The 17,780-nt window shown below is 64.8% G+C and overlaps 1 protein-coding gene and 1 long non-coding RNA gene across 2 annotated transcripts in view; one reads left to right on the top strand and one right to left on the bottom strand.

Annotated features, from left to right (window-relative positions):
- The window catches only part of HTRA3 (HtrA serine peptidase 3), a 38,885-nt gene that overhangs the window by 18,288 nt on the left and 2,817 nt on the right, over positions 1–17,780 (bottom strand). Inside the window, exons 2-7 of the mRNA XM_029952555.1 lie at positions 17,703–17,775; positions 7,524–7,623; positions 4,994–5,216; positions 2,525–2,719; positions 1,624–1,656; positions 251–365 (exon numbers count right to left, since the gene is read on the bottom strand). Of these exons, the coding sequence (XP_029808415.1) occupies positions 251–365; positions 1,624–1,656; positions 2,525–2,719; positions 4,994–5,216; positions 7,524–7,623; positions 17,703–17,775 (739 nt within the window). The remainder of the gene's footprint in view (positions 1–250; positions 366–1,623; positions 1,657–2,524; positions 2,720–4,993; positions 5,217–7,523; positions 7,624–17,702; positions 17,776–17,780) is intronic.
- On the top strand, positions 12,496–13,599 carry LOC115299727. The gene is made up of 2 exons (XR_003912302.1): positions 12,496–12,588; positions 13,200–13,599. It is a non-coding gene; the product is annotated as an uncharacterized LOC115299727 (long non-coding RNA).

Genomic DNA, 17,780 nt, shown 5'->3' with positions numbered 1-17,780 from the left:
GGGGGAGGGAGCTGGAGCTGGAGATGGGAGGTGGGAGGGGGTGGGGGGAGGGGGGGTGGAGGCAGGAGGGGGAGGGGGGAGGGGGAGGCGGGAGCCGGGAGCCGCGGCCAGAAGGGGACAGGCTAGAGTGGGGGCTTGCATGTGGACATGAAGTAGGGGAAGACTGAGCAGGAGGGCAGGGCCTGCAGGACTCGGGGGACAGCAGGAGGGCCGCGTCCCCTGCCTCATAGCCCCTAGGGCAGCGCCTCACCTTTGACGTGCTTGTCCTGGAACTCGGCCAGGAAGCGCGTGATGCGGTCTGAGGGGATGGCGAAGGAGATGCCGGCCGCCACCTTGAGCGTGTTGATGCCAATGACCTCGCCGTCCTGTGCGGGGCCGTCAGAGGGGGCGGTCACCTGGGGAGCCCGAGCACCGCATCCGCGCCCAGCTCCCGCGGCTGACCTGGCCGTCCCTGCCCCCAGGACTCCCAGAAGCTGTCCTGGAAGGCGCTCCGGGGTTCACCTCCGGGACAGGGATGCCCCCCCTCCTTCCAAGCCTGACCCCCCCTCCTCTGCCTCGCTGCAGAGTGTGGGTGGGGAAGCCCGCACCCCCTGCCCCGCAAGCAGCGCTCACCGAGGAGGACTCCCCCGGCAGCGTCCTGGGAGCCCAGACGGAGGAGGGGCCCCCTGCCTTCCCTCTAGAAGTGCGGCTGGGGCATGAGGTCAGCGCAGGCCCCGAGCATCGCCGTCCTCTGCACCCCGGAGCTGCCGTCCCCCACGCCCCCACCCTGCCCCTCTCAAGGCTGCACCCTGGGCCCCCAGACGCTCGCTCCTGACACCCTCCTGGAAGGCACTCCTCTCCATAGCCTGGTGTGCACGCCTGCACTGGCTTTTCTGGCCTCCCGCCGGAGCTGGAGCTTTCTCGAACACCAGGGCTGTGGCCCTCATCCCGCTGGGCATCCGACCCCTCCCACTCATGCCGTGCTTCTCCCTGGACTCTCTCCTGCATGTCCGCCTCGACCCCAAGCCCTCGGTCTCCACGGTCCGAGCCGGATGTCCCTGCCTCCAGGAAGCCCTCCTGCCTGCACCCCTCCAGAGCCCCCTCACTGCTCCTCGTGTCACATTTGCCCACAGCAGACACACTGCTGCACGGACAGGAGCTCCCCGGGGTGGGGAAGGCACCCAACAGTTCTCGGAGCCCAGAGCTGAACTGATTTCTGAACTGCCTGATTCTGGAAATCTCCCCTGAGATGAGAATGAGCCTGACTCTGGGGCCCAGGACAGACCTGGGGCGGGTGACCCAAGAGGACTGGGACAGAATGAGGCCGTCCCCTCACCTCACACGTAAACACAAGGATGGGGGGCCCAGAGCGGTGACCGGCTGTGCCCTGTGTCTCCCCTGCCCCAGGTCCTTGGTGGGCACGGGTCCATGCCTGGCTGCTGGTCTGGGTCCTTATTCAGCATCCCAGGGGATTTGGGAGGCGGGGCAGCACGCCCTTGGGTCACGCCCCCCCCCCCCCCCCCCGCGGGCCTCCAGCCCAGCCACCGGGTGTGAAGATTCAAGGCCATCCCCGCCCAGGGGGCTGTGTGGCCATGTGATCGGAGCCCCGGAAAACTAGAGACCCCTGGTCCTGGGGACACTTACCAGGTTCACCAGGGGTCCCCCGGAGTTCCCATACTGCAAGGAGGAAACGAGATGTTGGCTCAGGCCCGAGCCCCCCGAGGGTCCCTGAGCCTGCCATCCGACCCCTCACTCTTAGCCAGCTCAGGGACGCATACTCGGATTTTTACCCCCAACAGCATTGAAACGCCTCACTCCTGCTCCCGTTTCACAGGTCAGAAAGCTGAAGCCCCAGAGGCCAAGTGCATGCGGTCTGAGGACAGGTCTGGCCTGGGCCAGAGCTCTCTGCACAAACCTCACGCCTCCAGTTTCGCCTCACAGGGTACAGTTCTATCCCGCCCACCTCGAGTGGTCTCTACGAAGCCTAACATTTCTAAATTTTTAAAAATTTTTTTATTTTTGAGAGACAGAACGTGAGCAGGAGGAGGGGCAGACAGAGAGGGAGACACAGAATCAGAAGCAGCTCCAAGCTCCAAGCTGTCAGCACAGAGCCCGACACGGGGCTCGAACCCATGAACTGTGAGATCATGACCTGAGCCGAAGTCGGACGCTCAGCCGACAGAGCCACCCAGGCGCCCCCTCTAACATTTCTAGAAGAGCCCAAACCATGGCATAGGGAAGAGGTGGATGTGGGGGCGCCTGGGCAGGGCACACGGTGAGCAAAGGAGGTGACCCCCCCATGGGGTAATAAGACGGAAGACGGGAAAAGCGAGGCTGACCGGGCGAGTGATCTGGGCTAGGCCTCTGGGTTTCCCAGGGACCGGTCAGGCCCAGGATGGAGGCTTCTAAGTCCCAGGGCGGCCCTGGCACCCGGGTGCTGAAGTCACAGGGAGTCCGAGCTCCCTTCAGCCTGAAGGAACTTTCTAGCAAGTGGATGTGCTGAGTGATGGCCGGGCTGGGCAACAGAAGCGAGGCGACAACTCACGTTGATGATGGCGTCCGTCTGGATGTAGTCCATGTCAGAGTCCCGGAGGCCCAGCTCCTTGCCGTCCCGCTGGGCCGTGCTGACGATGCCCGTGGTCACCGTGTTCTGCAGCGCAAACGGACTGCCGATGGCCACCACAAACTCGCCCGGCCGCAGGTCAGCCGAGCGGCCCAGCAGCAGCGCTGGGAGCTTTTTCTGAAGGGGGGACACGGAGAGGGAGGCTCAGCTGTCTGCTTGGGCGGCACTGCAGCCAGATCAAGGCCAGGGAGGTCCCAGGGAGGCAGGAGCAACTGGGTAGGGCCGTCGGGGGGAGGGCCAAGGCGAGTGGCCAACTCAGACACAGGTAAGGCAACCCCAGCTGACACGCAGTAGGAGACCTGGGGCTGGAGTCCTTGGAACGGAGCCTCAGCAGCCTGAGTGGCCACAGGGACCCCCAGGTGGGCTGCGGGGGTCACAGGGAGGAGGCCCCGGGGTCCAGCTGGGCGCAGCCTCTGAGGTCACTGAGCTTAGTGGTTCAGTGGCACAGGTCCCTCAATATCTGGGCTGAGCACCATCAGAAGTGCATCACACAGATTCATGCATCTGACTGCAGGGGCCCTGGAGCCCTTGATCCAGCTCAGCCTGCTCTCCTGATATCACACATGGGAAACCGCGGCCCAGAGCGATAAGGTGACTCATCTGCCATCACCCCTGCACTTGGGAACACCTGCCCACACCATTTTTACATGGACCCAGTGGAGCGCGTCTGCCTGTCTGTCTCCACAGCTGGGCCGGCAGCTCTCAGAGCCGGCCATGTTGGGTGTGCCCAACATGGAATGTTCCGGAAGCTGAAGGGAACATGCTCAGAGTGGGTGCTCCTGAGGGCAGTTAAGGTGCTGAATGATGCGCACACAGCAGCAAACGTGAAATCGATGGCAGGCCCCTGGCCGGCACCTCCATGAACTGGGGTTCCGGAATTTGGTGCTGCACCATCGGGGCAGCCAGCAGAGGGGTCTGCTTCTGCAGGCTCCCGGTGACAGTGACGCTTCAGACCCAAAGCTTTATGAGAAGGTGCCGGTGACCATTGTGCCCGGATCACAGGGGGCCTCCTTCCAGTTCTGGACAAGGACCCCACCCCTCGGACTCCCTGACTGCCCGGTTCTGTGTGGTCACTGCTCTCTCCTCCGGTGACAGGGGCCTTCACTTTCTGCTCCGCACACCATGTCACATAGGTCTTCTTCCAGTAAAAATGGTGGGTGCCGTGAACAGGGGTGAGGTGGGCCCACTGGGTGGGTCAAGGGGGTGTGGCCCAGAGCTCTGCTGCTGCGCCTGAACAGGAGACCCGGTGGCCGCCAGACCTGCCATCCAGTGTGGCTCTGCATGACCCTGAGGGGGCCCTCGGTGGGGTCTGTACACCGTGGCCCTCGGGCCAAATCCAGCCTGTTGCTCGTTTTGTCAATAAAGTTTTATTGGGACACAGCCACACGTTTGTTATCAGCTGCAGCAGCCGCATCGTTGAGAGGCGTCCACAGGGGCGCAGACCCCGCAAAGCCCTGACGTGTTTACTATCTGGAGCTTTGCCGGAAACGTGCGCCAGCCCGGGTTTGAGCACACCCCTCACCCCACCCAGCCTCAGTTTCCCCATCTTTAGAACAGAGGTGGTGTCCCCAGACTCAGGAACTGCTGTGAGAGGCTCACTGTGTGGAAGGGTGCCCGTTCGGATGAATCTCTCCTCCCCGGATTGGGCAGGAAGGACCCTCGTCACAAGACTCATTATCACAAAAATTATGCTTTTATTTGGAAAGAGCAGAAGCCAGATTCAAAGTCGGCCAAGTCAGACTCCCCAGCCCCCAGTCACCAACCTCACAGCAGAGGCAGGCTGCCCTCCCTGAGGTCACAACCAAGACACTGGACAAGCCCCACCCCAATGCAGCATGATCTGGGCAGTGACCTAACCTCTCCGAGCCTCAGTTTCCCCTCGGAAATAGCAGGACACTGACGCCCCTTCTGTCGAGGGCTGTGGGTCAGTGTCAGGGGCTGGCACTAACGGGGGGTGACTACAGCCCCACTGTGGGCCGCCGGGCCAGCTAGGGGGACAGGACGAAGATGGACTGGGGCACATGTCCCAGGGCTCCCAGTAGGCCTCCGTCACTCCAGGGGGCAGCTGCATGTCCTGGAGTGAGGCGGGAGGAACACCAGCAGCGTCCCTGAGCCTTGGAGGACACCCCTGCGGGAGCGACGTGAGGGTGCAACACCGGCACCCCGGCTCTGCCGTATGCGGCCGCTCTGGGAGGCCGGGGGCGGGGCCTGGAGACTCCGCTCTGGTCCAATCTGACCCCAGACTGGGCCTTCGTGCCTCCGAGTGTCCCACCGAGGTCTTGGGCTGACGGGTCTCTGAGCTCTGGGTTCTGGGGTTGGAGGTCTGGGAAGGGGCCCTGCCCCCCCCCACCCGGCTCCACCCCGCCCCGCCCCGGCCCCGCCCCCACTCACTTTGGGGTGGATCTTGATGGTGGCGATGTCTGACTTCTTGTCGATGTCTTTAATGGTGGCCTCGTAGGTGTCCCCGTTCTGCAGCTGCACCTTGAGCTGCTGCCGGCCGGAGACAGCGTTGGTGCTGGACGCCACGTGCGCGTTGGTGACGATCAGGCCGGCCTCCGACATGATGAAGCCGGACCCGCTGGACAGGGGCACATTGCGGCCAAACAGAGGGTGTCTGGGGGAGGGAGCGCGCGCGGGGTCAGGGTGGGGGCGGCCCAGCGGGCAAAGAACAGGGTTTGCAGTCCCCCCCAGGGCTTGGGTCCAGGCCCAGCTCTGCCCCCGCCCCCGCCCCAAGCCTGGCGGGCTCACTTTCAGGGACCCGTCTACAGCCTCTCAGAGGCGATGGCAATCGCCAGGAGGAGAGGTGAGGCCGTGCCTGGCAGGCCTGGCGGGCAGGCGGGCGTTCGCTGCCCCGACCAGGAAGGCCGGAGCCAGACAGGCCAGAATCTTCTCAAGGCCATCCCGCTCATTACCTGCCTGGCCCCGGGCAGGCCTCAGTCTCCCCGGCTGGGAAATGGGCACCTCCCCTGCTGAGGGTGACGCCTGGTGTCTAAAGTGCCTGGAGGCAGGAAGTCGCTCAACAAACAGGTCTGAGGGACAGCACAGCAGGTGCTGGGGTCCCTAGGGGGGTACTTTCTCACAGAGGGGCAGATCTGACTACGCAGGGAGAGGGTAGTGCTGGTCCCCCCGACCCCCATACCTGCCCGGAAGCCCCAGACAGCGTGACAAGCAGTGACAGTTGCAGGCTCTGCCCCATGAAGGTCACTGGGTGTCACCCTCTGGGGACTCGGGGCGGAGGAGGCACTGGATGGTGCGGACACAAGCAGATGCCAGGCATCTGTCTACGTAGAGGGGGTCAGAATTCCCTGAAGTGTGACAAGGCCCAGCCCCCCGCGGGGCCAAGAGGGCCGGGATGAGGCTCAGGACCTTCTCCGGGGCGGGCCGCCCCTGGGACCCCCCAGGGGCCCAGATGGAGCAGGAGAGAAGGAACACGAGTGTGGGGCTTTCTCAGCGACGTGAGGGCGTGCAGAAGACCCTCCGCAGCGGGCAGGGCCGTGACAAGAGCCAAGGTCACGGAGCGCTCCGAGCTCACACCCCGAGTGATTTAACGCTCACGGCCTCCCTATGCTGCAGAGCCCTTCAGTCCACAGATGGGGAAACTGAGGCCCAGGACTTGAACGACTTCTCTCGGTCAGGCAGGCAAAGGGCAGAACATTCGGTCCCCGAGAGGAACCGCATCTGACCAGACACATGGGCACTTCCCCCTGCAGCTCCATGTGGCCCCGGGCGGGGGCTGCACCTGGCCACACCCCTGCACCCACCGTTAGGGTCTGGCGCCTGTCTGCAGAAGGGGCCTGAGGGGCCTCCCCTCCCAGGCGGGGGCACAGCCGAGGCCCCCAAGCCTGATGAGCGTCTCATCTGTGTCTGGGATCTCGCCCGCCTGGGCTCGTGCCCGCGCCGGGGCGGACATCGGCCTCCAAGGCTGATGTGGCGGCGGCACTGCAGCCTGGCCAGTCTGGGCCACAGTCAGCAATTAGCTGGCTCAGAGCCTGGTGCCCGGAGCCTTCTGGAAAAATACACTGTCCCCATCTGAGCCACGGGCAAGGCCGGGGACATACCACTTAGTGTGTCCGGTTATAATTTCCTCAATGACCTGTCTCAGGGCCTGGAGGTGGCCGAAAGGGTAGGAAGGGGTCAGCTCTGGGGTCCAAGAGACCTGGGGGCAAACCCTGACCCGGCGCTCAGCGCCTCTGCGGGCTGGGAGAAGTTTCCAGGCCTCCACTCCACCCCCAGAAAGTGGGAACATCAAAGCTTAGCTTCTGGGGTTCAGGCCTGATTGAGCAGAAAGGGCCTCGGGATGCAGTCTGTCAGTGGGCACTGAGGGGCAGGCTCCACGCCCCATGAGCAGGGAGGGAGCCCTGCGCTGGGGCCAGGAATCGGGCCTGAGTGATCCTGCCCACCCCCAGGGACTGCCGCGGGCCACCAGGTCCTCTGTGCCTCACTCGGTGTTGGGATAATGGCCCTGGTCGGCCTCCACCCCTCGGGAAAGCACTGTGGCCTGGGGCTCTGAGCCTGCATCCCTCATCTGGGCCGCCTAGAGGCCCCCCCAAAAAAGGAAGAGGAACTCTGAATGTGAGAAGTCACGCCACCAGTGTCCTCTCTTCGGCGACTATAGGACGCTTCGGGAGGAGACCTCAGGATTCCACTGAGCGGCCAGCTTTTGGGGGCCCCGGAGCTTTCCAGAACCGGCTCTGACAGTCCCTGTGCCGTCGGAGCGGACACCGTGGTGCACCTGCTTAGCACGCCCTGGCGCCATGAGGTCGGTACCCTCCCCTCGGTGGGGAGACCAGAGTCAGAGAGGGGCCGTCCCTCCCCAAGGGCGCACGCGGCTGGAGGCCTCGGGTGGCCTGCCCGGTCCCACTGCACTTGGCTTCTCTCCCCTGTGCCAGAACGGGGGTGGGGGCCCCGGGGGGTCGCGCACCTCAGGAAGAGCTCTATGTGGACCACGGCCGGCGCGATCTTCTCCACCACGTCCGCGATGAAGTTGAACTTGTACCTCGGGCTGGTCAGCTGGTGGAGACCTGTGCTGGCAGGAAGAGCCAGGCGCCTGAATGAGACCCAGACCCCGCCAGCGGCGCCCCGAACCCCCACCCAGGAGGAAGCGCCAGCGGGGGCCCCACGGGGCTCAGGGCCCCCCAGGGAAGCCCCACACGCAGCAGCACATCCCCTGGCGGGATGCGACACTGCCGGGCAGGCTGTGAAGTTCAGAGATGTTAGGACACTGGCCCTGGGCTGCAGTGACGGGACACCGGAGCCAGGCCAGCCCCCTGGCCCTCCCCCTTTCTCACATCTACAGCACCTCCCTGGTGTGAGGTCACCGTCCCCTGCCCTGCGGGCTCTGGCCGGCCCCCCAGCCCTTGTGCGAGTGCAGCAATCAGGCAAGGTGACAGCAGAGCCCCTGGCCGGGCCTTCAGAGCTGCCCCGGTCTGGCCCTGGGGTGGCCCCTCCCGGGCCCCGCGGGAAGCCGGAGGACTGAGTGGCCGGGGCTCTCCATCCGACTTGGCCGGACCCCAGTCCAACTTTCCAGGCAGTTGGTGAACCCCTGGAACGTTTGCCGGATCAGATTTCTGCTGCCGTCAGCAGTGGGGGGCCGCCGGCCAGGACCGCAGGCCTGAGGGACGTGGGTGGCACCGTGCCTACCCCCCTTCGGTCTCCCTGCTCGGGCACGTGCCGAGCTCTCTCTGGTCGCAGCCAGAAACTGGCGGGGCGGGGGGCCGGGCTGCCCAGCACTGCTTGCCAGCGGCGCCCCGGACGAGCAGAGGGCCAAGGGGTCTGCATGCCGGACCCGGCTGGGCGCCCCCACTCCCATCTGCAAGGCGGGAACCCTGTGGCTGAGCCCAGTCCTCCCGCCCGGAGACGCGTATCCAGTTGGCGGAGGCAGGTGCTGTGCCCGAACCCGCACTCAGGGTCCAGAGAGCGCTTGCCATGGGGTCCAAGGTCAGGGAGGTTCTGTGAGGTCTGCCTCTCAGCCAGGCTGTGGGCGCTGGACACGGGGGCTGCCTGTCCGGGGGTGGCCAGAGCTGGGCCCCGGCCACTGCAAGGCCCCCTACCCATCAACATGTGGGCGGCCCGGGGCTACCCGGTCTGGGCACCCTCTCCCTCAGGTGGTAGAGCCCTCGGAGGGGCAGGCCCTAAGGCTCAGAGCTCACATTTACAAGGGCCTCAGAAGCAAGGCCCACTGTGGGCCAAGGGCCCACACTCCCAGCACCTGTTGGGGCTCACAGCCTCTGTTTCCACTCGGCATCGCTAATTCTCCCTGACGCTCTGCAGGTGAGGCTGCCAGTCAGCTGGGGGCGCTGAGCCCAGCCCTGTCCTCCCCCCAGCAACCACCCCTCCCCCGGAACCTACTTCTCGCTCTGGCCTCCGGGCACAGGGAAGGAGACCAGCTACAGAGCCTGCTGCCCCGTCCGGGTCCCGGTCTCTGACAAGTCACTCCTCGCCAGGCAATTCCTGGGCCCTGGGGACCTCAGAGGACCCTGGCCCCAGGCCCCTGTCCCTGTCCCTTCCATGGGGTAGGGGCATGGCAGGGTCTGCCGGGTTTACCCTGGCCAAGGCTCGTGCCCACCATGCTTTGCTGGGGCAGGCAGTCCCCAAGGGCCAAGTTTAAGTGTCACCCCTCCTGCTGTGTAACCCCTTGGGCCATTTACCCCAAGTCTCTGCTCCGCCCCCCACCACTCTGCACCTCACCTGCACAAACCACTCCCCGCTTCTCCCTAGCCAGCTGTTCCAGCTGGTCCGGGCACAATTGAAGTCCCGCCTCCTCCAGGCAGTCCTCCTGGCAGGCTCCTTCCAGCCAACAGGAGTCTCCCCCTCCCAGGGGTTCCCAGCGTCATGCCCCGCCCATGGCACTGCCCCCCATGTGGGGCAAATTCAAGACACACAGGCCGAGGGCCTCTGTGCATGCACCCTGGGCTGTGTTTAGGCAAGGGACCGGTCAGGCACACCACAGTGTGACTGGGGATGGGGCACAGGGAAGCCCAGAGGTGCCTCCATCCAGGTCCCAAGGACTTTGGAGCCTGAGGCCTCCCCGACCCAGGGCCTGGCGCGCCCCTCGAGGCTCCTGGGTCGGCTGGCTGGTGACCCGCGCCCAGCCAGGCCCTGTCCCTTTAAGCAGAGCGCCGGGGTGGGCAGTGAGGAGGGGGTGGCGGGGCGGGGCGCTTCCTGGTCCTCCCCCCACACAGATGAGTCACCCCATGAATCAGTGGGAAGGGAGGACTCGTTCCCACAGCCTCTCTCCACATGAAAACCTTGGGCCCCACGGCTGGAGAGCAGACTCTGTTTATTTGGGGTTTTGACAACCCCCGCCCCCACCCCTCCTCCAGCCAAATTCTGAAGTCAACCGTCAGTCCCGGCCAGATTCAGCTGTTGGCGTTTTCTGTTGTCGTATTTTGTTTTCAAAAATAAACTGGGATCCGCGGGCCTTGGAAGTTCTCGTTCGGGCGCAATTTGACCCACAGCAAAGCAATCGAGGCCAGGTGTCCGGCGGCGCCTCCTGGGAGAAGGGATGGGAGCCGCTGGGACCAGAGTGGGCAGGGAGAGAAGCTGGGCTGCAGGGCTCCCCCCCAACACCCCGGGGTGGCCGAGCTTCCCGGAGGGCTCGGCACAGTGGCACGGCCTGAAAGAAGACTTACTATGTGCCAGCCCTGGATAGTCATGCTGCCATGGGACAACAGATGGGGAGACCGAGGCCCAGGGTGGGAAAGTGACGGGCCCAGACATCGGCCAGGCCGCCTTGTAAGTGCTGTTGCACAGGTTGTGGACTGCACAAGCCCGGCACTATTACTAACAAAGATCACAGCATGACTGGCTTCCTTGGACTTGGGCCATGCACAGCCTGCCCAACTGTATGCACTGCCCCTCCGGTCATAATGGCCACCGAGAGCAGTCTGTTCCTCTAACTCTGCTGTCATGGCCCTATTCCATCAGAAGCCCCTGCCTGTCCCACCGTGGTCAGCTGTGAGCTGAGACCAAAGGGCCATCAGTGTGTGGCCCCAAAGCCCGTGCCCCTCTGCCCGCACTGCTGCACACGGCTGCACACCAGACGGCGCCTCAGCACATTCGAGGACCGGCCTCCATCTCCATCTGCCACCTCACCTGCTGCCGCTCTCCCTCCGGGCCCCCAGCTCCCTCCTCTCGGCCTGCAAACCCAGGCCAGCACACCTCCCCTGGAGAGCCCACCCTGACTTGGCAAGCTCAGTGACCAGTCTCACACCTCTGGGTCCCACAGCCCCTTGTAACCCCCCCGCCCCCCCAAGAAGGCATGTCCTTCTGTCCCCATGGCCTGGGCGCCCCAACCCACAGCACGGAGCAGCAGGGAACAGCGAGAGGATGAGTGAATGAGCAAGGGGGGGTGCCCCTGCAGGGACAGGGTGCTGTCCCCAGGCCCCTCCACGGCCCCCAGCCCCCCTGCAGGCCCCCTTACCCACCAGGGGCAGGCTCTGAAGCACCAGGAGCCGCCTCCCGGGTCAAATTAGCTCCCAGAGCATTTCCCTGTCTTTCTCTTTCTCTTGCAAACTTGCCTGTCCCCAAGTGACCGTCGCCCCGTGGGCCAGGAACAGGGCCTTCAGATCCTGCTGTGGCCCCCAGGGGCACGGACGCTGCCATCTGGGGCCCTGAGGCCATCCCTGGAATGCAGGCCCCTTCGCCACAGCTGCCACCCACAGGCTCCGGGGGTCTGTGACTCCAGCCAACTCGTGACAGCTCTGCAAGGCAGGGATCTTTGCCCACTTTACAGGCCAGGAGAACCCCCACCAAGGCCCAGAGCCAGGTCCCTGGACGATGACCCCAGGTACTTCCTTGCCCTGGGGTGCCCAGCCTTGGGTCCTCGGCTCCGGGTCAGCCTGGCTCCTCCAATGTGCCAACCTCATGGAGGAGAAGGCTCTCCCACCGGCTCGTGGGGACTTTTCCACGGTGGGTGTGCAGGCCAGTCTCCACGGAAGCCAAAGTGGGCTCAGCCTCCGGCCCTCCCCCGACAGGAAGCCCTCCCTGCCCTGACCGGTCCATCAGCTGGCTCCCCTGGGCCCAGGCTTCCCAGCTGGGTCGTGGGACTAAACAAGGCCCGTGGACCGCCCCTGGGCGTGTGGCAGCCCTTCCACAGACTCTGCCTTCCAGCACCTTCTCTTCTTCGACTTCTCCTTCGCTCTCACACTGATGTCTGAGACACCCCCTGTCGGTGTTTGGTCTGCTGGCACTCAGGTCTGCCAGACTCTACACTGTGCTAAGCGCGTTAGACTCCTCACCTCGCGGAGTGCTCAGCGGCCCAGTGAGGGTGCCACTGTCGTGCCCGTTTCACAGATGGGGAATGTGGGATGCAGAGAGCTTAGGAGACTTGCAGGGGGTGTAGCTGGGACTCAGCCCAGAGGACAGAACAGAGTCACAGTTCTGGCTCTGCCCATCATGCACTACAGGGGCTAAAGCATATGGTTGCACAGGTTGTACACTGCAGACCTCCGAGGGTTCGCCCGCTCCCCCTCCACACAAGACCTGGCGTTCGGTTTGGGGCCACGTCTTTGCTGCGCTCAGGACAAGGGGTCTGTGACTTTATTCTCTTTCTTACCTGCTTGTTTAGCCCCCTTATCAAAATCAGACAAGAAAGCCACCTCCTTAAGGAGCTGGAGGTCTGCCCCGAATGCAGAGGAGCAGACAGAAAATCAGAATCTGGGCTCAGGCAGAGCTGTCCCTCCGCAGCTGGGGTAGGTCAAGGCCTCTGCTGAGCTCTTATAACAGGCCATGAAAAGAAGACCTAAGAATGTGACGGCCGGAAGCACAAGCCTGGTGCATCACCCTTGACCTTGGTAAACCCGGTGGCTTCCCTCCCGCCAAGCAGGGCCTGGGAGGAGGCAGTGCTCAGACCCTCGAGCAGGATACGCGGCTCACTCCGCCGGGCGCCTGCCCACTTCCTTGTCTGGTTTGTGAGAACCCCAGGCCCCCGGGAGGCCAAGCGAGTCTGGCTGGGCTCCGGGTCCCCCAGGGCTCCTGGACGGCAGGTGAGTGGGTGGATGGCTGAGGGGAGCCTGCCAGGTGCAGGAGCCCGCGGGTGGAGGCTGAGGCCCCGCGGGTCCAGCTGGCCCAGCACAGGGCCCATCTGGCTGAGCCGTGGTACCTGGGGTCACCCTGACGTGGCTGCGCATCTCCTCTGGGTCCCCACAGACATGAACCTTGAGGCAAGGATGGGGGCTCAGATTTCGGCCGGGCTGGGGGGACTCCACTGGCCTCACAGGTCATGGAGGGCCCCCCCTGCACCTATGGGCTGGGGAGGGCCTGCTGGCTGTCCCCAGTGCCCTCCCATAGACACAGCACCACGGCCCCCTGCACACGGACGCTGTCCCTTGTCAGCCATTGTCTGGCCATGGATCCCTGCCCCCTGGACACCCTCTCCCCCCGGGGGGCGCCCAGAACGTAATCTGCACTCAACATCCCGCCTCTCCAGACCCGCTCCTCCGGGCGCCCCGCCACCCTGACACTCCCCCCACCAACCCAGCCCTGACACCCATCAGGGACCCTCAGGCCCTCGGCCGCCTCGTTGGCCCTCCCCACCCCGGGCGACGGCCTCCCGCTAGCTGGGCCCCACACCGTTCTGCACTCACGTTACTCATAGGCCTTCAGCTCCGCACCTCTGACGACGGGCCACCCCCGCAGCCCCCATGTGAGATGCCAGCCCGTGCTCAGCGTTTCCTGTCCTCCGCACGGGCGTGCTCCATGCCCACCTCTTCGTGGCCACGTGCATGCCACCTCCTCCAGGAAGCCCTTCCTACTCTACCCTTTCCCAATTCTGGACGTGGCTCCTCCCTCACCTGGGTCCCACACATAGTCCTCTGTCCCCCACAAGCCAGGATCCGGGCTCTGCTAACGGTGGGCGGAGCCGGGCAGGAAAGGGGAGGCCGGCGCTCCCCCTGGAGACCCCTGAGCGGGCAGCCCCCGGGGTTGCCGTGGGGTCCCGGCCGCACCTCCAGGCCTAGGTCAGGAGTGCAGGGGGAGACGGGGTGTCCCAGCCCCAGCCAGGTCAGCAAAGGGCAGCTGCACAGCTGCCCTCCGGGCCGCGGGGAGGAGGGGCAGGGGGAGGCCTGGTCCCCGTGCGGAATTCTATGAGCAGGAAGCTGCTCAGGGGACTAAGAATCAAACACCGGGCACCTGGGGGCTCTGTTGGTTAATCGTCTGACATCGGCTCAGGTCATGATCTCGCGGTTCGTGGGCTCAAACCCCGCACGGGGCTCTGTGCTGACAGCTCAGGGCCTGGAACCTGCTTCCGATTCTGTGTCTCCCTCTCTCTCTGCCCCTCCCCTGCTCACACTCTGTCTCTGTCTCTCTCAAAAGTTAAAAAAAAAAAAATCAAACACCGACCAGAGCCCTTACATAAATAAAACCAGGAGGACACCGTCTGACCTGTCCTGGGTTTGCACAAGAAACACGAATTATTAAACGCCACGTTGCACACTGCCCTTGGGCTCTATATTCTGAATGAAGTGTGTGCGCCAAGGCGGATTTGTGCACGGCGGCGGCGGTGGGCAGAGAGGCCCCAAGGCTCGTGGGCTCCGGCTAAGCGGAACCCTCTCCTTGTCCGGACACTACCAGCACATCTGTGTCTGTTTGTCATCGCCGGTATCCGTCCCCAGGGAGTGGCTCTGCCTACCGTGGGGATGGGAGTATGCAAGGCTCCTGGAAAGGGGGTGAGGCCCCGTCCCTGGGAGTATGCAAGGAGGGTCCGGAGACTCACCTGCTGCACCACTCCAGGCACCTACTGTGCGCCGGCTGCTGGAGCAGGCCCGGCAGGGAATAACTAGGCCGGCCCCTCCCCCGTGAGGCTCAGAGCCTGGTGAGCCGGAAATAAGGCGATGATCTGGGTCAGAGAGGTGATGTGAGGGTCTGGAGGGAGCCTGGGGGTGCTCACAGGCTGACGAGGGGGCCGCCTGCGTGGGGTGGTCAGGGAAGGCAGCTCAGGGGTGGGGGGACATCTAGGCCCAGACAGACGGGGACGCGGCTACATGAAGGTGAGGAAATGGGCGCTTGGGCCGCAGGCACAGCATGTGCAAGGGCCCTGAGGTGGGGAGAAGGGCAGGCTGGCGCACAGAGGACGAGGTGGCCGTGTGGGGTGGGGTGGGAGCAGATGGCACAGGGCCTTGTGGGTAAGTGTTGGAGAGCTGCTGAGGGGTCCTGCCGGTGATAGGTGGAACGGAGGAGGTCCGTGGTTCGGGACAAGGAGGAGCAACGGTGGCCTCGGGGACGCTTCCAGGTTGAGCCCAAGACTCGCCTGCGGCCAGAGGTAAGGAAGGAGGGGAAGGTGACCGACGCTTCCGTCGAAACTTCTGGGTTGAGGCCATGGTCAGAAGGAACACAGAGGGGAAGAGTTGGGCTCTGGAGATAGGACCGAGTCACCAGTGCCAGGATATCCGAGTGCGGGATATCGGCCCAGGCCAGGGGGCAGCTGGCAGGACTTCCGTGCAGAAATGTCCAGGTGGGGCAGCACCTCACCTGCCGTCATGTGTGGACGTCACCCCTCCTCTCTGGCTGGACCCTTGGGAGGACGGGGGAGGGGGAGGGGTGGGGTGGAGCTGCCGGTGATGCTCTGTGGAGGCTGAGCCCAAGTCCCCAGCCCCGACTCCAGGCCCCGGCACCCTGGCGTCCCCCACCTGCGGAAGAAAGCGTGGGTCCACGACGGTGCGGCCAGCCGGCGCCCAGGCCCGGCCAAGCAACCTCAGACGATCGCTTGACCCCTCTCGGCCTCGCTGAGCACGTCTGCGGTGCCCGAAGGACCAGGCTGGCAAACTGGACCAGACGGCGCTGGCCCGAGCCCCAGCACGGCAAGGTCCCATAAGGCCTGGATTCTGCACCCCTAGCCGGCACAGACCCGGGGGCCTGAGGTCTCCGTTCCTGGGGCCACAGGGACCAGTGTGTGCGAGAGGCTCCCGGAGCCCACCCCACGCCCTCCGATGCGCAGACACCGCCCCACCCCCACCCCGAGACCCTTGCCCTTTGGTCTCTGGCTGTGCTGGGGGTCCCTTGAGGCCACGCCCTCCGCCTCTGCTCTGCTCGGGTCCCTTCCCCCTCCACCCCCCGCCCCCGCATCCTTTGCCAGGAGAGCCCCCGCCGACCTCCACAGCTCAGCACAGGTGGCGTGTCCTAACACATGGTCCACTGATTACCCATTAGGGGCACGTGCCCACACAGCTCCGCTGGTCGTCCCGCCCCCGCCCTCCCCGGCAGCCCCTCCCAGCAGCCCCACTCTCAACAGAGATGGGGGACAAGCAGGCTGCCCAAGGCCCCACGGCAGAGCCCCAGCCTATGACCTCCACACTGGCAGCCACCTCTTGTCTGCTGAGCGACCTGTGCACCTGTCCGCGGTGGGACTCCGGCCCTCTTCTCAGCCTCCCACATGTCTCCCCGGCCCTCAAGTTTCCCCAGGACACTGGATGGTGGGGGGAGGCCCGTCACGGTGCATTTGCCACCAGCCTAGGGCCGCTAGGCACCCAGAGAAGGTGCTTTAGGAAAGCGGACTCGATCAGTCAAGAAAGGACGGTTTCCGCATCTCAGACCACCTCCGACCTCCCGGCCCCCCCACCGGCCTCCAGCCTGGAGCCCTATTCTCAGAGTGACCCCCATGGGGGAGGCAGGGTTGGGGGCCCCTGGGGACACCACCCAGCTGCAGTGAGTAGCCCTGTGTCTCAGAGGCATCGGCATGGCCTGAGACGGGCCGCCAGTCCCTAGCCCAGGGCAGACACACCACCGCGAGGGGGCAGTGCCTGTCACCAGACACCAACCAGCCGTCCCTGGGGCTTGGGGGGCTCGTGCCCTCGGCCTCGTGCTCCCCGCACCATTGAAACACGCGCCTGACCGTTCCGCCCCCACCTCCCTCCAAGCCCTTCACTGGCTGCCCCCAGATAACCACGTGCAAGCCTGTAGAGTGTTTCCCAGACCGGGCTCCTCGGAACCCCAGTGTGCGGGAGGCAGGCTGCGTGCCAACATTCTCCCAGAAAACGCTGGGTTTTACGGTTGTGTGTGTGGCGTGGGGGAGGGGGCTTCTCATCGCACGTTTTCTCGGAACTTCTGACAGACAGTCGTGTAAGTCACCGAGTCAGGGACAGGGCTCGCGTTCCTGAACTTTTGGGGGCCGGGAGACACTTATTTCAGGAATCCCAGATGCAAGTTTAGCCCTGGGTGTAACACACACACACACACACACACACACACACACACACACACACCCCGGCTGCCCTCGGCTCCCCACTCTTCCTGGCGCAGCTCGGCCTCCAGGTGGTGGCTCACCCCACTTCCTCTTCCCAGGACCGCTGCCTGGAGCAGCTGTCCCACCGTGAGATTCAGGTGGGTGCTCCTATTCCCTGAAGGCCCCCAGGGCTGCAGGCAGCGATGCCCCCACGGGGCTCCCAGGGCCCCACAATCCCGGCCGAGGTCAGCGTCTCCTGCCCTCCAGCTGTAAACTGAGGGCACACGCAGGGCTCGATTCATCCCCGTGAACTTGAGGCTCAGCGCCCAGCACACGGTGACAGCAAGTGCCTGCCTTCCTAGGAGGCGCCCCAAACAAATAAAGGGATGGCAGGGTTTTCTAGCATTTTCTTCCACGCACAGGGTCAAGCTTTGTGGCAAGCTCCGGGTGGGCGGAGGCTGTGCAGGGGTTTGGAGGGACGGAGGAATTTCCTGCCTCAGCAGCCTGTCCCAGGAGGCCCCACGCCACCGAGCAGAGACCCCACATGCTCAGTCATCCTCCCAACCAGCCCTCAGGACACAGGCGCTCAGCGCGGCTCGAAAGAAAGCACTGGAAGTCACGCTCAAGAGAACATCCGGACTCGTCAGATTTAAGGCCAGGAAAGGCTGCTTTCGCCCAACACCCAGGCGGAGCAGAATCGGGGACCAGGAGAAAGGACACCCGAGACTGGTAGGTTGATGAGGCCAGGAGAGACCGAGTTTCACTCTTAGATTACTTCCGTGACCCTGGGCCTCAGTTTCCCCACCTGGAAGACCAGGGGTCTGGGCAGGTGATTTCTGCCCAGCGAGGGCGGACCTCGAGGCTCCTCCCAGGTCTGCGCCTCAGTCTCCCCAGGAGGCGCCGCGCGACCACCCCGCGCCCGTCGCCCCGGCCGAGCCTTACCCGCCGGGCAGGCGCCCTTCTGCAGCTGCCGCACGGGGGTCCCGGAGAGCTGCAGCGCGCGCCGGCTGGCCGCCTCCA

This window comes from Suricata suricatta, chromosome 1 (genome assembly GCF_006229205.1).
Source record: "Suricata suricatta isolate VVHF042 chromosome 1, meerkat_22Aug2017_6uvM2_HiC, whole genome shotgun sequence".
Lineage (NCBI taxonomy): Eukaryota > Metazoa > Chordata > Mammalia > Carnivora > Herpestidae > Suricata > Suricata suricatta.
The sequence above is the reverse complement of the archived record's forward strand: the minus strand, read 5'-3'. Positions and strand labels throughout refer to the sequence as shown.